Source organism: Xiphophorus maculatus, chromosome 10 (genome assembly GCF_002775205.1).
Source record: "Xiphophorus maculatus strain JP 163 A chromosome 10, X_maculatus-5.0-male, whole genome shotgun sequence".
NCBI lineage: Eukaryota > Metazoa > Chordata > Actinopteri > Cyprinodontiformes > Poeciliidae > Xiphophorus > Xiphophorus maculatus.
The window spans coordinates 17,218,111-17,241,805 of record NC_036452.1 but is presented as its reverse complement, the minus strand read 5'-3'; the positions used below and the strand labels follow the sequence as shown (position 1 = coordinate 17,241,805).

The 23,695-nt window shown below is 39.7% G+C and overlaps 1 protein-coding gene across 2 annotated transcripts in view; it reads right to left on the bottom strand.

Annotated features, from left to right (window-relative positions):
- Window positions 1–23,695, bottom strand: part of LOC102230826 (glutamate receptor ionotropic, delta-1-like) — a 470,639-nt gene that overhangs the window by 36,709 nt on the left and 410,235 nt on the right. For both annotated transcript variants that reach the window (XM_023340569.1, XM_023340570.1), the window contains exons 9-13: window positions 6,512–6,613; window positions 5,550–5,672; window positions 3,579–3,653; window positions 3,083–3,425; window positions 1,522–1,660 (exon numbers count right to left, since the gene is read on the bottom strand). In XM_023340569.1, the coding sequence (XP_023196337.1) occupies window positions 1,522–1,660; window positions 3,083–3,425; window positions 3,579–3,653; window positions 5,550–5,672; window positions 6,512–6,613 (782 nt within the window). The remainder of the gene's footprint in view (window positions 1–1,521; window positions 1,661–3,082; window positions 3,426–3,578; window positions 3,654–5,549; window positions 5,673–6,511; window positions 6,614–23,695) is intronic.

Sequence of the window (23,695 nt, the reverse complement as noted above, 5' to 3'; positions counted from 1 at the left end):
TTAAAGTCCCAACCCAGAAAAAAATCATGAAAATACCAACTGCACCAACTGAATTCAAATCTCATTCACAATGAAATTAATCTAATTACGTCAGACAAAATATTGTAGTAATAATTTCCAAATCGCTCTTCAACAGGACACTTTCATAAAATAATTTCAAGTTCCCTCTCAAGGATCTGCTTTGTCTCCAGATAAGCCAATCAGGTAACCCCAATCTTTACCCCCCCAAAAATCACTATTTTTAATGTTCTTTTATGAGAATCTTCACACCAGCTCAATAACTTTACTGTTTTCTGACATTTAATAAGGCTGCTATTTACCCTCAAATTTACAGTTTTGATGGGGCAGAAATGTCAGGCTCTGCTAATGATGTTCCAAATGTCATTATGAGCTGGAGACCGAGGCACAGAGCCTGACATGCCGTTGTTCTGCGAATTATGGGTTTCCTCAAGAGGTTTACAAGACACAGACATATTTTGAAAAATTTGTCTGCTATCCGTGAAACGAGTGTGACTTTTTGCTCTGTTTATAACCAACAAAAACAACTCCCCCCATAAAATATTTTTTCTTTAATGCATGCATTACATGACACATAACTTAAACACCTTGTCAACTGGAGCTGAAATGTTTCCTAAAGTCATTACATGTGGACTGCAAAGCTACAAAATCAAAATAATCTCACTATAGCTCAGAATATTCACAGTCTATGTAATGACATGCAATAAGATTAGCTCATTTGTAGAATTGTTTATGCTTCACTTCCACTTCTTCAACCTCTAACCGAACCAAGCTACTGCATTTTCACTTGTCAAGTTAACTCAATTTTCTTTCTGGCAGATATATCATTTCTTCATTAGTTATACATTCTTAGATTGTATGTTGTGTAGCCTAATTAAAATACGTCTGAATCGCCTGCCATGGTGGAGCAGGAGTTAAGAACAGCCCACATAAAGAGGCCTTAATCCTCGACGTGGCCGTCACATGTTTGATTCCCAGCCTGGTGATCTTTGCTGCATGTCTTCCCTCTCTCTCATTACCGACTTTCCTGTCATAGAACTTTCAAATAAAAGCTACTAACGCCTAAAAAACCTTAAAAAAATAAATAAAATATATGCTTGAAAAATAAATGTTAGCAAGTAAATATCAGAGAAGACGACAATTAAAGACAATATAAGTGAAAGTAAGAGGATTCTGGAGGAATTGCGGTGAGCAGCTTAAGCTAGACAGCTGTGACCTCTGATCCCTCAGACAGTGCATCAACATGCTCCATTCACTGTAATCGACCCATGTTCAATACCAGAGATCTGCTCTTGTGAATATTTAAGAATTTAAAACTATTAAGACAAAATCTGCAAATTGAAGATGAAAAATTCCTCCAGAGATTCAGATGTTGTTTTTTTGCATTTACATCTAAATAATTCATATGTTTACAGGAGTTGCAGACAGAAGCCAGCAGCACGAGATGTGGTTCACCTCAGGGTGAGCCGCTCAGAAAACAGAAATCAGAAAAGCACATGTTACCGTATGGCGTGGTCCATGCGTGACACGGTGAGGTATGCTGCCAAGTTGGCCGTGTACGACGAACACACGATGAGCGTGAAGAGCCACCAGCTGCCCATGACGATCCGCAGCGCCACCGAGCCAACCATGCCGTCACCTCCTGCGAAGAGACGCGCGGCACACGGGGGTCACCGGTCAAAATCTGAACATGGGTACTTGTGAGAGGTTTCAGGGCAAAGACACTCTGAGCATCGAGTGGAAGGTGACACAGGTGTTCGGGGGAAACGAGGCGCAGGTACCAGGCCGGCCACCTCTCAGTGACCGCAAAGGTCGAACAGAGAGAGGTGCTTTATCACTGCAAGCACAGAGCCGGAGTCTAATCACAGCCGTCGGTTCAAAAGGTTTCCCAGGCAACCTGCCAGACCATAATAGATGCATCTGGGAGCCTCTGCTGTGAGATTCTGTGCATGTGTGTGTCTTCCAGCTTAAGGATGTGTCTCCAAATGTGTGGTTTGTTTCTACCTCTGAGTGTCGGTCTGTTGCTGGGCTGATATTTCTATCTCTGTGGGGACACTTCAGCTTAGAAATGTGAAGCTGGGACTTGGGGGGGAGACTCGAGGACAAAAAACAATTCAAAATCTATTTTGAGAATGTGACAAGAATGCTGAATTCTAAAAGACAGACACCTTCTAAAATAGTTTGCAAAGTTATTTTGTTGTTTCCATACGAAAACAATTCGTACCCAATAAAACTCAAATGTGAAAGAAAAATTCAAAGGGAAATCTCGCAGAGTGAAAAGTGCAAAACACAATTCGGCTCCCCAAACTTCAGAAGTTTTTGGTACAATATTATACCTTATTTGAAAAGGAAGTAAATTAGAGCACAGACATGCTGGTGAGAGAGAAAGAGTTAATGCCAATCACATACATGTCCATTAGTCATGTGACAAATTACCACCATTCTGGTTAGAATTCATTGGACTAACATATCGACTTCTTAAAGCTAAAGTTTCCAGCCATCCACAAGTCTTTTTAAGTGGGTCTGATTCTAGGAAGGTGTGATTAAAAATAGGACATTTATATCTTTAGGATTATGATTGCAGCTGTAAGGAAAGTCATCACAAAGAACTGAAAAGAAAGACTGCATGTAGAACAATGAAACACCGGAAAAGATTTATACCACAGAGTCACTGACATTTATTCCAGATTTTTGAAGCAAATCTGTGACACACTGACGCTTTTAATACCATAATATAGAATATCACTGCTAAAGTTAGCTACATTTCCCTGTGCAAAAGCTGTGTTCTTGTGTCTCCACGTAAAAATATGTTGTAAATGGCTTATGGATACCTGCCATTGAGGTTCCACTGTTTCTTTCTTTATTGTTTATTCGAATGGGGACTAGTGTCAAGTTTAAACAAATACCGAACACTAGCCTTCGCTAGCTCACAACACATTGCCATATGGGCCTTTAAGAACATAAAACAACTTAATAAAGACACCGAAACATAATAGCAAGTTAGTTTGAAAGTTGAAAACAAGTACTTCTGTCCTTTAGCTAACAGCGGGAACTTCATGCTCACCTTGCTGAACAAATGCTCCATAAACAATCCAGATGGCGCTGTGCAGCGTGCCCGAACCCACTCCGTTGGACAGATGGCCCGGCGGTGCATTCTGGGAGGAGGAGGAGCGCAGAGCTTGCAACCTGTTGAGCAGGAAGATGAGCACTCCCACCACCGGGATGGCGGCTGCAATGCAGGCCCACACGGCCAGGTCGAACGGCGCAAACAGGGAGAAGATGTTGATCTTCTCTTCGGGTTTTCGCAGAAGGATGCCGACGCTGTAGTCAAGGTAGCGCTTGCTGAAGTCGACCACGTTCTCCCTCTCCGGTGTGATGGTAATGGCTGACACGGCGAGGTCGGCTCTCTGCAGGAAGAGAGAAGGCAATGGGACAAAGATGGACGTCGAACAACTACGTCTGCTTTCAAAGTAAGGTGACTTAACAATGGAAACATTGTTAGGTGAATTTATTCTGCACACTTCCATATTGTGTGTGTTTAATTTAGAGTTTAGATTTACCTTGTTGATGAGATCCCCAATCATCCCATTCCATGAGCCGTTGGGAAGCTGAGAGCCGTATTTGCTGTCTGCAACCTGAGTAAAATAATAAAAAAAATATTTAGATTTTTAAAAATTTTTTATTTTAGTTAAACCCTTAGCACAATGTCACCAGGTGACTCAGAACCCATCCAATCACTGAACAGATGCTTAGAACAGATAAATGTGTGGATGTGCCAAAATTTTCTCCAGCTGAACAGAAACAAAACTGAAGTTATTATTTTTGGACCTAAAGAGAAACGATCTAGAGTCAATGCACAGCTTCAGTTATTACAACTGAAAACTAGAGATCAGGCCCGAAACCTGGGAGTAGTGATGGACTCTGACCTGAACCTCCAGAGCCACATAAAGACAGTCACAAAGTCGGCCTTCTATCACCTGAAGAACATTTCCAGGATTAAAGGACTCTGTCTCAGCAAGATCTAGAGAAACTCATCCATGCGTTTATCTTCAGTCGTATTGATTATTGCAACAGCGTCTTCACAGGCTGTCCAACAAATCAATCAAACAGCTGCAGCTGATCCAGAATGCTGCTGCTCGCGTTCTCACTAAAACCAGGAAGATAGAGCACATAACACCAGTTTTAAAGTCCCTCCACTGGCTCCTTGTAGCTCAAAGAATAGACTTTAAAATACTGTTGTTAGTTTATAAACCACTGAATGGCTTAGCACCACAATACATTAAAGATCTGCTGTTGTTGTATCAACCTTCCAGACTCCTCAGGTTCTGGTTCTGGTCTGCTCTGCATCCCCAGAACCAGAACCAAACGAGGAGAAGCAGCATGCTTGTATGCACCACAAATCTGGAACAAACTTCCAGAAAACTGTACAACAGCTAAAACACTGACTTCCTTTAAATCTCGACTAAAAGCCCACCTGTTTAGAATTGTATTAGAACTGTAATTAATTACGAATTTAATGATGGAACCTGACTTAATGCCATGATTTGATTGTTGATTCTATGTTGCATGACTTTGTGTGTTTGTGTTTGATATGATGTAAAGCACTTTGAAATGCCTTGCTGCTGAAATGTGCTATACAAATAAAATTTGATTGATAGCCAAATAATTGAGAAAAAGCTGAGCAGAAAGGAAGGAAGAAACTAACCAACCAACTAATGAACCAACAATCAAGCCAAACAACCAAACAATGAGACAATGGGATATGGCTGGAAATTCAAATACTTCCCAATCATTATCCACACCTGAATGAAACTAAAGACAGACTTTTCCAGACTGCTCTGGAACCCTGTGATACATATAAACATTTATTTATATTTATAAAATGGTTTACCATATTTGTGTACAAACACTTTTGAAAATCAGTGCTTTTGAACCCGGCTTTATGTTCACCTTTTGTCACTTTGCGTATTACGTACACAAAAGACAAACCAATGCAGGGAGTTGTTGTTTACCACTTTGCCTAGCTGTCTTTTTCTTGACCTGGTCGGCATGAAAGTGGCGAGCTTCAAAACTCGGAGGAAATTGTAACACTAATTTAGTCTTAATGCAAAATGTGGTCTTCAAGGGAAAAAAAACACAGTTTGCTTTCATATTTCCCTGGAGGTCCTTTCACTCTGATTTCTCTCAAATTTGTTTGCATAAAGGAAAGGAAACATCCCCCTCCTTACTTTTAACTAAAACCTGAGAAGATTTATGAATTTTTCTATCCCATCTCAACTTGCTTGAACTTGTCGTTCTCTTTTTTATTTCCTGAAATTACTCTGTAATACAAAATATTAATGGCTGGCTTCGGGAAAAAGGCATTTTTTCCTCCCTTCCCTCCCTTTACCAATCCAGTTAAATAGTCTCACTAATGCAAGTTCTGCATTTGCACATTTTAAATGTGTGAAAAAGCTAGAAGTCGCTGTAAGTCTGCCTTATAAAACATTAAACTTAAGCAGAAAACAGCTGGGTGTGAAGCTCAGTCTGACCTGGTAGATCTCATATTTAAAGCCCAGGATCTTAGCGAGGGCGTCCAGGACGTCGATGGAGAATCCTTTATATCTCTTGGGCTGCCCGAGGATGTTCTCTGCCACCATGACGAAAGGATCCTCCTGCGGGAAGCCAGTCGGAGAAAGGAGGGGGTGTTAGTGAGGATAAAAGTCGCAGCGTGAGGGATGCTTCGGCTTCACAGTAAGAGCGGGAGTTTAAGGAACTTCTGTCAGACTGAAGGGAAAACGTGACGGCCACTGTAAGGTCGGGGTGTCGAAGGCAGTGTGTGCCACCGTGGCAGTTGTGTTAGTCTTTCTGCTCGGCTGCACTGACACCTGGAGGTGCTGCAGCTGCTAACTGAGTGACGTGCAGTCAGGCTCTCAAAGACCCCAAAGACAAATTTGTTCAAGAAGGTAAGGAATCTAATTTACAAGAGCATGGCTCCTTAATTTAACTGAATAAATGACAAAAGTTCTGGAACAACTTCCAGATATTTTTCCTAATAATCTATAGCCTCTTGTTAAACAAACACTGTTTTACTTGTGAGTTGATATGAGCACAAACGCCTCATATCAACCGATCAGCATGGTGGTGAAACCCTGGTGATTTAAGACTTGCCCTCCTAATACAGAACCTGGTAACATTTCATTTAATTTATTTAATTAAACAATGTAATAACCCACTGAAAAAAAATCAAGATCTTATTATGATGGTGACCAAGTCAACACCACAACGTGTCATGATAACTGCAAGCACATAAAAGATAAACAATAAATTAAAGCCACAGGTCTACAATTTGGTACGCCAGAGGTTTACAGTGAGACAGAAAACCACCGGTGAGAGTTATTGCTGCTAATTGAATTATGGTGGACAAATGTTATAATATTTGTTTTCTTATTTTCCAAACAAAACAAAGCTAGTATAAGATCAAGTCAACACCAGGCACACAGGCATCACTTACCAACAGAGTGACCACTTTAACCGTCAGCCCTTGCATCCCGTTCTCTATGCGACTCTCCTTCAGGCTGCCGTTCAGCCCATGAACAGAGTCCCATGTCGCCAGCTGCAGACAGGACGGAGAGAAAACAGCTCGTAAACAAAAAAGCGTGCAGTTCTCAGGCATCAGCGACACCCTGCTAGGTCTAATCATGTCATTTGTTTAAGTGTCAGAGGTCCTCGGAGTTAAGAGACCGCACCGTGCAACCATCAATTACAGAACACGGCGCACAGGCTGCAATTTGACCATTTATTCACTTATCTCATTGGCTTTCATGTGGCACAGAGCTCTGCTGAGAGTCGGAGACAAAACGCGGAAAATAAGGCCAAAAAACATCAAGAGACATCCACTGCCAACAACCCACTCTGCTGTTCTCCCATCAAACACAGTCATGCACAAAGCAAACCTGACCTAGTTAGGTCTTATATATCCACTGCCCTGTTCAACCACCTAATCGGGGAAAAGAGCACAGTATTAGACTTTATTGAGTCCAGTCTGTATGTGGAAAAAAAATAACAATGTTTCTTCCTGCAAGTATAAATGAAAAAAAAAATCTTTTTCATCTTTGGCAAGTTGTGCTGTGAGTTTTCTCTGAAACTCTCTACTACAAAGTAAACCTACAGGGTAAAAAAAAAAACAATACCTGTGCAGTGAAAAAAATCCATATGGGTTAATTAAATAGCAGTACATCATTATAAATGCAGAAAAAATATAAAAAATGACCACCAATACCCTGACTGTCAAGAGTTCCAATCAGCCATAATGGTGCTGCTAACGTTTATCACAAGTTTTCAGTTTCCTACCCCGACATATGGCAGGTTGAGTCTTTGCTAGTTCACTACAAAAACCAACTTCATGCAAGAGCTGGAGGCTAGCTTACCAAGACCAACAACTAAATAAAACAGTTTATGTCTTAAACACCAGAGTTGACCTCACTTCATATCTGCCTAACAAAAGACTATAAAACTATAAAAACAGCATACTTCATGTCACACAGTCAATAAATCTTGGTGCTAATAGCTTTGCTGTGTTTTTATAGAACTAGCTTAAAACTAGTATCACAAGTTTAGCTGGAACATTGTCTGTGGATACTGGTATAAAACCAGCTGCTGAATATTAGTCAGTAAGAAATAGGAAACAAAGTTAGTTTATCATCTTAAAAAAAAGAATCTACAAATAAACACATCAGCCTGCAGCTGTACATCATGGACACCACCTGAGCCATGCTAACGCTCCTGATGCTAACGCTCCTGATGCTAATGCTCCTGATTCAGCACTTTGATGCTTAGCAGCCTGTTTTAACCAGATCTTCTCCATTAAGAGTGGACGAGTTCATGCTACACAATAAAACTGTGAATGCCTTTGTTTGTGTCACTACTTATGCCTCATTCTGATAAAAAGACCATCTCAGTAACCATGGTAACATACAAAAACAGCTATTTTGTTTCTTTTTTTCCCCTGTGTGAGGAATAAGAGGGTTTGTTTCTAAATTCAACGCTCCACAGAGTGCTCTCACACTGGTTTATTGATTTGCCGGGACTCACACTGACACATGTCTTTTCACCGTTTATACCCACTGCATCCATTTTAGGGTTTTTGCGTGTCGAGAGCTCTGTTGTCTTTTTATTGTTGTTGTTCCAAGAAATAAAACACCTGGTTAAATACAAGGCTTTTTAAAAAATAAAATAAAATAAAATATGGCGCAGTTTTAATAAATCAGTTCAGCCAAAGAAACTCCAAATACCATCAACATCATTTAGGAGAAAACAAACATGGTCTATGAAATAATTCTAATTCACACAAACTACAGCCTTTGATAACATGTTTCAGTCTGTTTAATATTCAAAACTGAATACAGAAAAGCTAAATTGAACACAGTGCAGTAACCGAAGGTAGCACAGCAACTTATTAGGCTTAGAGACGACTACAACTTCAATAATTGGGTTAAGTTTAGGAATGGGGGTTAGATATTTGATTCCCTTACGAAATGAAACCATTGCATTTACTCAGGGGTTTTTGTTTTTTGTCTGCTATTAATTTTTTTGTGATCTGAAACATTAACCATAATAAAGAAGGAAAGAAAACAGAGGGAAGAGGTCATATGTTTTTACAGCAGTGTATTTGACAACAGGCAAATGCTTTAAACTTACAGGATAAACCCTTTCCTCCCGTGCTTGTTTTCCACGAAGAGGCATGGCCTCATGAAGGTGGATGAAATCAGAGCAGACCTTTCAAGGATGCTGAGATAACAGAGAAGCAGCAAGAGTGATGGACACGATCAGAGGGAGAACTGGAGGGAAGAAACGAGGAGTGCCTCCTTATTATACTAAGAGCTATTCTCAGCACTGCTGTCCTCCGCATGATCTCCATCCATCCCTCTTCTTCTTGTGTGCGAGAAAGTGGGGGGTGTTCCTCATTAACACGGATAATTTATCTTCTCCGTTTAAAGTCGCGATTCCATTCAAGTCTTCCCCTCCATCCAATCTAAACAGTAAAACCATTACGGCCGCCGTCGAGGTCAGAAGTGGATAAAATACTTTTTATCAACGAAAAGTGAAGAGAGACGCCAGTGGGACGTCTGTTGTCAGGACGATGGAGATGCAGGCTTTATAAATTTGTGATCTGGCCGCAGGAGCAGATTAGAAGTGAATTACAATTTAAGGTTCTTTACAGTCTGACGCTTTTTGCAATGTCACCTCCATAAAACACTCAAATAATTAAAAAATGCTCCTAAATGGTGTGATGTAAAATTTAGTGTCTCCTTCTACAGTATCTTTATTATTTACAATAATAATACAATAATACAATAATTTAAAAAACTTTTTTTATTTTTTTTTTTATACTGGATAATAATTAAAAGTAAGCAGAAAGGCCTGTATCCCAGAAATTAATTAGTGTTTCCAACTGTGTCCTGAAAGTCCTGGAAGGTTTAAAACATCTGGAGGAACAGACCAAAAAATGACACTGCACCAGAAGACAAAAACCAACCAGATTTTAGAGTTTCCTAGTCTCTATGTTGGGTTTCTTATTGGGCCAAATCAGCCAAAATTTAATCTGTAAATGAAGCACAGACACATGTTTCTGTCCTTGTTTCTTTATGGTAGCAAAGCAAACTCAGAAACTGTTTTTTCCCTTTACTAGGTAATTTTACAAAATTTAATCTCAGAAAGTTGATTCCTACACCTCTTATAAACTTGCTACCACAACCAACCTAGATACTCTGTTCGTAATAGAAGTTCCAATATCTTGCAAAGCACACGGATTTTGGAGCGTTTGATTTATTTGTGTTAAGGTTTTTGTGTAAAACTGCTTCCTTTCATGCTTTGAAACATGAAGTGAGCCGTCTGGAACTGATTTTCTGCTTTTCTCTGTTATTTTTTGTTATTACACAATCTATTTTCAATGTGGACAGACAGCATCTCTAATCCAAGTTCTTCACCAGACTAAGACCAGGAAAATGTCTTTATTATTTCAGACACTATTTATCTATTTAGCACCTGCTATATCCTGCTGTCATTCCCGCAAAACTTGTCAAGATACTAGAACTTCTGCTCCCTGAAGACAAGACCACAAAACCCCTTTTGCACCCAATTAAACTACCTAGTCAGTAACTCAAAAATCCCAAATCAGTGTCATTTCGGTGACGAAGAGGCTCAAACAACACCAACGTGACAGTCAGGACCGCGTAGTAGAATGAAACTGCGATTTATGACTCTTATAATAAAAATGTCTTCTGTGCAGACTCAACTGCAAATTTTATGTTGTTCTGGTTTAGGAGGAAAATAAAACATTCCTGTCTGCAACCATCAACAGATCGGGGCTGTGAGTACGCTCTCTGCACTTTATCCCTCAGGACGTCTGGATGTGAACACACTTGATTACACGGCTACACTCACTCTCTCTCTCTCACTGGTCTTCATTGTCCAACACGCCTCGCTTTATTTACAGAGCCAGTCAGGAGGTCAGTTGAGGTTAAGAGCTTAAATGGACTCTTTAAAGCTAAAAGAGGGCATCACCGAACGGAGCACTCAGACCCAAACCTGTCTACTTTTGGGCTCCTATAGGTCTGAACAAATATGATTAATGTAGCACTTTGCAGCTGAACAGGTTCTGGTATTATTTTGTCAGCTCAGCCCAGTATGTGTAAAGCTTTTCTTAATATATTTTCCAACACCCGCTGAGCTAGGCGAAAGTGAATCAAAGAAAATCAACATGCGAGCTAAAAATCCGTATAAAATTGAAAATTGGCCTCCTACAGCAACATAATTTGCCACAAGTTCAAAAAAATCTGAATGTTGGAAACAAACAAAAGTAATAAAGGTAAACAACAAACATGAACACAGATTAATTTCAAACATTTTTAATTAAAGCTATGAATTATTTTTAGTAGATGTTGCACAGTTGAAACATTTAGGGATTGTATGTAATAAGGATTAAAACTTTTACATCAAACTTCATTTGCTGGCTAGCTAGCCAGACAGACAGACAGCAAGTCTGATAAAAAAATTAACTCCAAGATTTTTTAGCTGAAAGTGGACTTTTCCTACAACTGTCATATTACTGGTGCTAATCCACGTCTTAATTGTGTCTCGGGACAAGAGAGAAAAGGTCATGGACTCTTGCTCAAATGTCCGAAATCCTGTTTTCACAAGGAAACTATTTTAACATTTCATTCTTAAAATTAAGGTGTCGTAGTCGAAGTGAAGTGTGGCGAGGCAGACAAGCCAAACTCTTTCAGGTTCCAGTGTGAAGTTTAGGGAACCATGTCATTTATCTGCCACTGTCGGTCCACGGTGTCTTATCAATTCAAACACCCGTACAGCTGTCTATTGGGACATTTTAGAGCACTTCCCTCAACTAACAAGTTTATGGTGATGCTGATTTCCTGTCCTGCCTACACATCCAAAAGAACCAATACCTCCTTTAATGACCATGGCATCACTATGCTGGACTGGCCAGCATACTCCCAGAGAGAATCAATAGGGTATAGTCAGGAGGGAGGGGATAACAGACATCAGAGCCAACAGTGCAGATGAGCTGAAGGCTGGCATTAAAGCAACCTGGACGTTTTAACACCTCAGCTGAACCACAGGCTGATCTCCTCCTGGCTGCTGCAACGATGCTATAATCCATGTAAAACCAACCAACTGGGGAATACATGGAGATACATCACAATAGGCACAAATTTAAACAATAATGTCTGAATTTCACTAGCTGTGAATTAACTCTGAATCTTTACGATTTAAATTTTTGATTTGAATCCGACATTTTATTGACATTTTCTATCTTGCTAAGATGAACTGATATGCTTCAGTGTCGACGCATGGCGCTTCGACGGCGTCCTTTTAAAATATTCACGATAAACACTTGAAAACATAGAAAGATTTTCGGTCTTTAAAAGAATAACTTGGTTTACGGAAAACAGACGAGAGTTTTCATCCGTTTTTCAGTAAGAAGCTTAAAATTTAACGACGATCAGCTGAAGCCTCCTCATAAAGCAGCGAATTTGAAAGTCCGTCCCGCTTCCTCGCCCGCTCCTTCTCATCATGTCGCACCGTTCTCCCCTGAAGAGGTCAAACGCGAGGATAAATCTCCACCTCGCTCATGCATTATTCCCGATCCCTTTTCACTGAAATGCCAGGCCTTCCCTCTCCCCTCCTGTCATCCAAACGGACGGCCTGGTTGTATTTCTGCAACTCGCTCTCCCATGGACAGCAGAGGGAAATGTCAGCAATTGGCAGCGTTTCTCACCTCCCCTGGCTCGAACCCCCACACCTCGAGTCCTCCCCCGCCTTCTCTTTTTACTTCCACACTTTCACCTCCTCCTCATCCTTCCCTTTGATTGGTGATTTAAAATGACTTTTTAGAGGGTGTGAGTTACAGCTCCGAGCCCTCGTGACTCGGCTGTCGCTGCAGTAGATTTGTCCCAGAGATCACCTGTCAGTCCGACAGCGTGGGCTGCGTCTGTAATGCTTCTTCTGACAGAGCGAGGCTTGGTGTGTGCAGAAGCCATCTCTTTGTGCTTTATGCTGCGCTGAACACTTGTTTACCTGGCAATAACTTACAGAGTGACTTGAGCTGATTGAGTTCAAGCGTCTCGGCTTTTTGCACCGACTTTTAATTATCTTGCAGTGAAGAACGATGCTCTTAGCGAGAATGTTTTTAATGGAATCATGACGCCACCAGTGCAGAGATTACACTAGAAGCAGCACTGACAGCAGGTGAGTTTGAGTCTGTGTGAATGTACAGTAAATACTTTTGATAAAAAAGAGCAACGAAGAAGTCAGTTATTTTGAAGAAAGCCATCAAGTAAACTCTTGATCACCTAAATTAACTCTATATAATTTAGGTGATAAATATATCTATATATATTTATATATCTAGAAGAGTAGTGGACAAAATCTAAGAAATAATAAAACATAATTACCTATGTGTCAAAATAAAATAGCTTCTATGTGTTGGTTTAAAACCAAACATGACACTAGCTGCATTTCTATTGACCATATATACATTTGTTTAATGGAAAACCAGCTATTTGGAAATAAAAAAAAAAAAAAATATATATATATATATATATATATATATAAACGTTTTTGATGAGGATGAGGTGGTTTTTCGGCTGTTTTGAAATTAATGTACTTAGCAAAACTGCAATGTGAACACTTTTTTCGCACCACACAAGTCATGTGATCAACAACCGGACGTTGCTATTGGCAGAAAAGACAAAGAAGACGACGACAGGAAGTGGCAGGTGGACAAAGGCGCAGCATGTTTCTTTAATGACTTATTGCCTGAACAAACTTATTCATGTGTGATTTTAATTGTGTTTCTTATATATGCATATAATGGAAACATTACAATTGGGAAATTATTTTTTTGTTCTTGTTGTATAGTTTTAAGCACACTTGCAATGCAAACGCAGCTACTGGTAAGCGATAGTATTTGCCATGTTGTAATTCAGAACTTTCCTCTCTGCTGTCTTTGTTTCTTCGAACACAACAACGTCTGATGAAAGAGATGATTTGATGTTTCTAATACTCACCGACCTTCACACTGAGAGACAATGACTTCACTGCTGTGTGTGTTTTCATAAGTTATTTTTCTACTTCCTTTTAGCTTCACCTTAACATCGACTGGTGTAGAATAGCAGGTACACTTGCAAATTTTTTGCTCAGGTCCCTCTTGAAAATGAGATCTAGATCTCAACGGGGTTTACCTGATTAAATAAAGGAATATGAATATGAATAAACTTGTTTTAATTGGACTTTTACAGGGAGAAATTTTAGAAAATGCTGAACAACTAACTTCATACCAGCATACTTTAAATTATGATCAACGGCATGGACTCAAAGGAAGCTGGATGTTTCCTTCTTTGAAATATAGAGAAAAGAGAAAGAAATAGGGAAACGAGTTCAAATTAACTGCGTTGCCATTTTATTTTATTTTCCCCAAGCATCTGATCAATTTGACCTTAAAGTGGTGCGAGTTATTTTGAGCTAAGCAGAAATAAAAAACAACCTTCTTAGTGTTCAAAACCAATTCTGACAAATACAGCTGAGGTTTTTGTTTTATTCTCTTCAAGCGTTCCCCTGAAACCCTGTGGCTTAACAGACACACGGGGAACTCACTTTATCCCTAATCATGCTTAGGAAGAGTTCCTATAAATTGGCAGCTAACAAGCTGGCGATTTATAGGACGATATAACGCAGCTTATATTGTTGTTATTTCAGGAATCAGAGTCAATAAGCCAACAAGAAAGAAGATGAAAAAAAACCCAGGAGAAACCAGTTTGCTCTACTGGAAAATTCAGTCTGGATAAATGATGGACCGACTCCAACAAGCAATGTTAGGATAGCTTTCCTGGTAGTTCCACAGACTAATCTCTGACCAGGTCTGCCATACCTGCTACTGCACAGCAAAATACAAATCTGCTTTAATCCCTTTCAAACAGTCACTACCAGAAGTGTTAAATTGAATGTATTTCTTTCCAACAGAAACATGCTGGTGTAAAGATGATGCACTGTGTTTAAGGAAACATGCTAATTTTCAATTCCTGTTCAGAAGAAGGCAGAGGGTTTTCATTAACATCATAAAGAGCAAATAATAACATCATGAAATAGCTGAATTAAGCTGGTTACTGGCAGTCTGAGCTTAAAGGTGGATCTGATTTTGTGACGGTAACAAATCATTGCTGATTTTGATATGTACTTTATTTTTTCTGGAAATTACTTTAAATGTAGTTTTCCTTTAAATCTCTCTTGGTTTATGAAAATAGAATTTAGCAACCAGACAGCTATTCTGTCAGCTAAAAAGTGAAACAGTTCAGAACTTTTGATTCCGCTCAAATGTTTTTGCACAATCATTGCCGTTGATTTCAACTCAACTAAAAGCAATCATCCCGGTTAGCAGGATAGTGTGTCCTGGAAATCCACACGGTTCTTTACAAAACAAGGGTGAAAACATTTAATAATACATTTCACTTAATTTCTATGCTACACATCTTCCTCCCCGATGCTTCAGTGGTCTCGAAGATGCCTCCTCCGGTTTTATCTGGGAGAAGTCCAAAGGGGTTCCAAAGACAGTTATTCCAGTTATTCCTGCAACCTTTGCAGGAATAACTGTGGCTGCCTCGAGCCTTCCCCACAGTGAACCATGAAAGATTTCCAGAAGAAATCCTTACTTAAAATGCCCAAAATAATATGAAATACTAAGCAGAGGAACAGCAACTCTACTATGTGATCCTTTTAAGTAGATGGAGTCCAACTGCCGTGCAGAAGAAATTCAGTTGCTTGTTTTGCTTTCTTTCCCACAGTTTATTATAAAATCATTTTCAATAAATTACAATATGCATTCCGATAAGGTTCATTTGCTAGATTAAAAGTGCCTTTTGACAATTGAGAATCTTTATGCAGGTATTAGTCATACTTTTCATTGAGGCTACTTTTCTGTATTAATTTTTTTGATGCACTATCCTAATTTTAAATATGTTTTCATTAACTAGAAGCAGAAAACTATCAAAATGAAAAGAAAGAAAGGCTTTCAACATTCACTTGTGTGTAATTAATCTAAATAATTTGAATTTAGTGATAAGGTACCTGATATACATGGACTTTTCAACAATATTTTAATATATTGAGTGGATCTAGGAGAGGGCTGGAATGCACATTTCATGTTTTGCTTCGGTTCTCTTCACCAGGCTGTGGCTCTGTAAGGCCATCCTGAAAAATTTCAAAATATTGACACCAATGTTCACGGTTATCAAACCATAATTGTTTGGAGTTGTATAATTACCGTATTTTCCGCTCTATAAGGCGCACCTAAAAACCTTCAATTTTCTCAAAAGCCAAGAGTGCGCCTTATAATCCGGTGCGCCTTATGGACCAATATTGAGCCACAACAGGTCTCGCAACTACGGTAAGCAGCCGCCGACTTCATTTTCCCCCGTAGAAGAAGAAGCGCACGGTGCACGCTGGGTTTTGTGTAAAGACCCCAAAATGGCTCCTATTAAGAGACACGCTTACGACTCAGTTTAAACTAAAGGCGATCAGTCACGCAGTAGAACACAGGAATAGAGCAGCAGCGAGAGAATTTAACATGAACGGATCAATGGTGCGGAAGTGGATAATTTCTATGCTACACATCTTCCTCCTATTGTGATCGCACTAATGTTTGATTTACGGTAACAGTATCAGACTGTTTTTTAAGTGTTTATTGAATCGAGGAAAAGTTCCCTCCACTATATGTTATACCTTGCTGTTGTTAAAAGATAAACTGTGTTACGAAAATATCACGTCACTTACTTTACCTCGGGGAAAATAATAAAACAGCTGTTTATTCATTTTGGGAATGAACGGAGTTGTCAGAACGCTGGTTTGTAATTATTAATAAAGTTTGACTGACCTATCTGACTATTTTGTTGACATTCCCTTTAGCGCAGCTCCATCTAATGGATGCATAACGTAACCCCAGCCTCTACTGTAGCGTCTATTCTATGCACCTTATAATGCGGTGCGCCTTATATATGAAAAAAGTTTTAAAATAGGCCATTCATTGAAGGTGCGCCTTATAATGTGGAAAATACGGTAACTATTTAATTTCCTAAAATTCTACAGCGTTGAGAACTAAACTCGATTGAGCTACCTGGGTGTAAATTAGCACATCCTTGAAAGTAGAAATATTCTTTGAAGCATATTAACCAATTCTGTTCGCTATGTTAAACCTACATTTTTGCTTTTATTGAATGGTATGCTCCCTGGAGTCATTTCTAGTTTAAATTTATAAGAGGAAACCATCCAATTTCACTCAAAATGCAGCAAAAGTCTAATTTCTGCTTCCAGGAGCTTCTAAGTTGACACTTTTTCTCATTTTTCAGCACCAATATCTTAGCAGATATAAATCTCTCCGAGTCCTGGCTTAATTTTGTTTTGCTGTCCTGGAAAGTTTGAGTTCCACAAAGCCAAACTTTCCAAAACTTTATTTGAGAATCCTCTCACCTAACACCGTGTCCCTTTGAGGCACACCAACAGTGGTTAGCAGACGAAAGCTGCGACCCAGCTGATGTTTTTCTATCTGGTTTCTCTTGAAAACCAAACATTACATCTGTTTTTTTTTTTTGTCTGTTTTCTCACAGCTTTTTCATTTTCTGTCCTGCTATTATCAGCGAACCTAATTTGGTGTCTCTTTATAGGATGTGCAAGAGCTCAGGAGCCATTCATCACTGCCCACGCCTATGAGGAAAAAAACAAAAAAAGGACTCCATCTTTGCCGCTTTGAAAGCAAAAAATGAAAAAGGAACAAAATATCTATCTTGTTCAATGTATTATTCATAGAAATTAGCAAGCTTCTAGTTTTCAAAGGCACAAATTGTTGTTAACGACTTCAAATTACCTCAGGGATTTGAAATTAGCACCGACTGAGTCTCATTTTCGTTCTCCAACGTTTCTAAGGGATTCATTTCTGAGGAGACGGTAACAATGCGGGACCCATTACAGACAAATGGGTGGGTAATTTCTGTCCTTGGCAAAATAACACAAAGCTCCTTCGCGCTTTTGTGAAAAGTACAAGAGAAAGAAAAGTGTCGGCAGCAACAAAGATGAGGCGGAGAGAAGAAAGATGTAAACATGCATTGATCCTGATATACTCTGCCATTCACAGGCTCTGTATGTTTCATTAAAACACAGCGGCTTATGTATGACACTTTGCATTTATTATTTAAGGTCAGCGCAAACATTTGTCTACGTCGGCCAAATAAATGCACAGCAGATGACTGCTGATTGTGAGGGAAAGCGCAGCTGGTCTAATATAAATTAAACACTGGAGAGGCTGTGGAGATGCTGGAGTTGCGTCGTCTATTAAAGGATGAACAACAGCACACAAATCCACCGGCGAGCGGACTAATCATCTAATTTTGCCATAATTGGAGAGTTCTTCAATTCTCTCCCTTTTTTTTCTGCGACGGGCTCTTGAGAGTTCTCAGATCGGAGTTTGAAACCCACTGGAACTAAATCTGGCCCTATTAAAAGTTGGAGAGGTTATCTGTCTGCCGCAGTCATCCCAGAGGCCGTCCGGCATCTGATTAAAAACAGCCACTCACAGACGCTCCCTCTGAGAAAAGTGGGCGAGAGCATAATGTCTTCTGACACGCTGCCATCTGAAGAGGATGGGGTGGGGAAAAGAAAAAAAAAAGTTTTCTTAATCCGTTGGTTGCAGGAGGGCGATTTACCGACAACAAATTGGTGGGACGACGCATCAGAAGTGAACGAGATGGGAAAGACAAGGACGGATGGGATGGCACGTAGGGGAGGTTCGAAAGACCAGACCGCAGACGTACAAGTTTCTCAGGAAAACAGGGAAATAACATTTCAATCTCCATCAGGTCTGATGTGAAGGTGGAAAGAGGAGGTGTGTGTGTGGGGGTTGGTGGGAGAGGAGTGGCGTTTCATCTGCGGGGAAAATTTGCTTTGAGGAATGGCCGTACGAGGGGTGAGCAGAGCCGAGAGCGGCGCGCAAAGATGGAGATAGAGATTGGGAAAAGAAGAACACTGTAGGGGGAAAATGAATGGAGCGTGTGCACATAATGAGAGCGAGCAGCTGATAACTCACTGCCGGCCAGAAAGAAAACACCTACCTACACGTCGCAAACTCTATAAAACTTTTCCGTTTGAGCTCGACTCTCGCCGTCGTCATCATTCTCTCCCGCCAAACGGATTCACTCTGGAAGCAGCATAAGTAATGATGCCGGATAAGATGCATAGCTCACTCTTGGCTTTGGATCTGATAAATTGGACAAGTGCGTATAAAACGCCCGACATACAGGACTAACACTCGTTTGGCTTTAAGAATGAAACATCGTATATCGTCTTTATTTCTCCAAGAAAAACAGAAGCAAGAGTTTGTAATTTCAGTAGTAATCAGCCTGATTAATGCACAGTGTTTGTTAATGGCAATCTGTTTCAATGCAATTATACTATTTATCTGCAATGTCTGCTTATGAGTGACACAAAACAACTCACAAAATGGGTGTAACAAGCAATACAATACAATACTATCCAAATCAGATTTATTGTTAGGTTAAACTTAGCATTTCTTAAATTATATCTAGTTAATTTTATGCAGTGTAACAGAAATATAACTTGTCTTTACACTGAAAATATATTCTTTTACTGCCAGCTGTTGGTATGTATGTTCATCTAAACTGTTGCCTGTGCACAAGTTTCCAAAAAGAGTTTGATGTGTTCAGCTAGCTTTTCTTGATCCAATAGATTCTGTAATCTGCGATTTGTCAGCAGATGCCGCTGTTAAACATGTAATTCGCGACTTTCAGTCTGTTAGCCTGAACACCTAGCCCTTTCAAAATCTGTGACAACTTTAAAAGTTATGTGGTGTGTCCTCAGGTTTGGAGATAAGGTCAGGGGCATCAATGTCAAAACTCAGCAAGTTGCTCTGCATCAAAAGATGACATTCAGTGTGATTTGGGAATGTGGTTAGGATCAACGGCATCTAAATTGGCCAGGATAACCTAAAGAGAGTTGCTAAAATGACAGACGCCTGTTGTGGCCAATACGCCAAGAATGCCGATGGAAGGCAACAGCTGAATGTACAGACAACTGAATTAAGGGTTGGGTTACAGATAGGGTAACAATACTTTTTCTTTTTTATAGTTGACCCAAACCAGTGGTATGTGGCCCTCAGCTGACGTTCCAAGGCATTGTGGTCAACAAGAACTTTGGGGACTTGTTCTACTCAGAGCTTTTGATTAAACTACCCAATGCTGAAGTCCAATCTTTTCCATCTCTGTGTAGGTTACTGTGACAGATATTATGTGTGCTAAAGAGGCCAAATGCCATTCATTTATTGACGCTACACCTCCTAAGCAAACTACCATTAGTTCAAAATAGGGCAGCAGATCAAAATTTTAAGACCAGTCCAAAAATTGCAAGAATTAGCATTTTGCACCATTGAATCTTAAGAAGGTTCTAAGTAGAGCTTCACAATGTTAAAAGGACAAATCAGTGCAAGAGACAAGAACATTTGAGCAGGGAATTGTCTGAAAACTGCATTTACACTCAAACATGATTTTTTCAGCTGATCAAAAGTTTAAGACCATAGTCTTTAAAAGCCAAAAGTTGTGCAAACATCTGGATTCCATGTCATTTTCTGTGAAGTCTTTACACTGTCAAGACCTCCTGATGGCAAAAGCAAAAAAGCTCACTGACTTTGAACGTGGTAGGATTGTTGAGCTGCATAAGCAAGGCCTCTCACAACGTGCCATCGCTGCTGAGGTTGGACGCAGTAAGACAGTCATTTAGCATTTTTTAAACGATCCTGAGGGTTATGGAACAAAAAAGTCAAGTGGTAGACCCAAAACAATTTCACTAGCTCTGAGCCGCAGGATCCGATTGGCTGTCCGTCAAGACACAGGACGATCCTCTACCCAAATTAAGGCCATTACTGGTGCTGACTGCAGCCCAATAACCATCAGATGGCATCTGCAAGAGAAGGCCTTCAGAAACAAAAAACGTCTTCAAAGGCCACGTCTTCTTCAACGCCACAGAATTGCCCGTTTGGACTTTGCAAGGGTGCACCAAACATGGGACATTGAAAGGTGGAAGAAAGTTGTCTTCTCTGATGAGAAAAAATTTAACCTTGATGGTCCTGATGGCTTCCAACGTTACTGGCATGACAGGGAGATCCCACCTGAGATGTTTTCTACACGGCACAGTGGTGGGGGCTCCATCATGATTTGGGGTGCGTTTTCCTTCAATGGAACAATGGAGCCTCAGGTTGTGCAGGGGCGTGGAGATGTTGCAGCGGGCATCCCTCATGACTGAGGGCCCTCGTCTGTGTGGTAATGATTGGGTTTTTCAACAGGACAATGCTGCAGTTCACAATGCCCGCCTGACAAAGGAGTTCTTCCAAGAGAATAACATCACTCTTTTGGACCATCCTGCATGTTCCCCAGATCTAAACCCAATTGAGAACATTTGGGGGTGGATGGCAAGGGAAGTTTACAAAAATGGACATCAGTTCCAGACAGTGGATGCCCTTCGTGAAGCCATCTTCAACACTTGGAGCAACGTTCCCACTAGCCTCCTGGAAACACTGGCTCAAGCATGCCTAAACGATTGTTTGAAGTCATCAACAAGAATGGTGGAGCTACTCATTACTGAGTCCTTTTTTTTGACACTTTGTTTCTGTTTTGGGGGGTTTTTGGGGTTTTTTGAGCTATGGTCTTAAACTTTTGATCAGCTGAAAAAATCATGTTTGAGTATAAATGCAGTTTTCAATTAATTCCCCGCTCAAAAGGTTTTGTCTCTTACGCTGATTTCTTCTTTTAACATTGTGAAGCTCTACTTAGAACCTTCTTAAGATCCAATAGTGCAAAATGCAAATTCTTGCAATTTTTGGACTGGTCTTAAGATTTTGATCAGGAGTGTATATGCACAAAGCATTAGATTGGGCCTCGTTCAGAAAAAAGGTTGAAATTGCCTTTTTATGCTTTCTTGGAAATATTGTAGTATCTAACATACTAAATGCTTTAATAACCAGTTTATTTTATCATATAAGTGTCAGAATTATACAATTGCGGTTAACTGGAATCCTCACCTATTGCATCTGTGTTACTAATGCTATGTTGATGTATGATGTGGGCCACAGCAAGAGTAGCCATTGCCATGGCAATGGCTTTTGGGAGTTCAAATAAATAAACAAATACACCGGTGCTAAAATTGACTGGGAAGACCTTAAATCTTTGTATCTGTAGGAAGCTAGACTTCAGACAACCTGTAAATAGACTAATGGAAGCAGTAGTTGCCCCTCTTAAGTTTGTTGCTTTTAGCCTTGGCATGGTGTTAAAAGTTCTGTATGCTCCAGAGCAGCAAGGCTACCAAAACATTTATGGAGGTCCTTGTCAAATAACATTTGATTTTAAAGTCGTATCGCTTGTGTAGTGTCATAACTAATGTTGTCAAACCAAAATAAAAAGCTAAATTCTATCTGCTATTTGGTATACCTGGGGGGGGAGAACCTGGAGCTTTTTGTGAGAGAAATCCTTTTGGATGAGGTTGGGTTAATCTGGTTTTAAATGGCCTACAAATTAAAGGCAGGGTTCAGCTGCGAGCTGAGATAGCTGGGCGCAGGTGCTTAAGAAGTTCCCGCACAACACGCCCGTGTTTTGAGCCTAAAACGGACTTTTGAAAACCAAAGAAACGATGCAAAAGCCATCAGCGTTCCCAAAGCTGAATGCAAATGAATGTCACATAATTGATGCAAAATGTGCTGTGTTTTAATATCTATTTGCTAAATTTGCTTTCAAATATATGCAGACTGTGAGGTCTGCACAGTGTGTGTCGGTGTTTTGATATGACTGTATTAATGTAGCAGCATGTGCACAAACACGCATGTGTAGCAGCGGACCTGCATTCTCATAACGGCAATTATGCAACCCAGAGGGAGTCATAACTCAAAGAGAAGCCAGGTGATTAAATCTTGATTACTGCAGCAGCAGCAACTCAGTGTGCGAGTGTGTGCTACGCTAACATACACTTCCTGCAGGATGATAAATCATCTGAATTGTTAGACACATGGCCGAAACTGCAACGGCATTTACGTGAATGTCTTATGTGACCAAATAAATAAATAGATTAAAAAAAACTGTTAAAAAGAGATTTCCATTTACATGTGGTCCCTGGTCCTGCATTCATCTGCAAACTTATTGTTTGTATTGTTAGAAAAAAAACTGAAAATGTGTAAATCTCTCTGATGGTGTTGTTAATGTACTCTTGTTCTGCTTTGCCGTTACAGCTCTTCATTTTTTTTCCCCTTCATTTCCTCTCTTCCAATTGGAATTTATTTTTCTCTGTTGTTGCTAGCTCCCATTTCCGTATTACATTTTATTTTTGCGTCATCTGCTGCTGCCATGTCCGTACTTTCTATCACTAATATTCATTCATTTTGTTTGTCACCCTGTTCTTTCTTATATTACTTCCTCCTCTTCCCTTTGCCTTGGTGATTGTTAGTGCACTGTCGTTTTTCTTTGGGTATTCCTATAGCACTTTTTCAATTTTCCTTCATCTTTTATTTTACTTTCAGATTCTTATTTACTTTGATCCTTCACTTTATGCCCCTACAACTTAATTTTTTCATATGACTTATCCTTTTACGACACTCTCATTACTCTGAGCCCTTTTTATTTACTTTCCTTTTTTTTACCCTTTTCTACTCTTTTTTGTTCCTTTCAGATTTTATTTCCTTTAACTCAATTTTTACTTTCCTATTCATCAGTTCTTTTCAATAATTTATACATATATATCCATATATTTCTATATAGATATGTATATTGTTATATTACTATTACAGCATGTTTTTCTTTTTCCTCTAGGTCATTTGGTGTACTTGCCTTAAAACGACAGTATTGTGTATTTTCCTGGCACAAAAGCAACTATGTCACCTTCAGTTGTCATAAAAAGTGCTGTATACATCAAACATGAAAGAAATCTGACTTTCTAATTTCATGCTGTGAATTTGAGCCTCCGTCTCTTTAAGACGCTGTTTCTGACACTTCGTCTTCAGAACGTCATCACAAAAATGTGCGGCCATTTCCCCATTTACAACCGTTCCTAGGCTATAAGTGGATCATGACTGAAACGT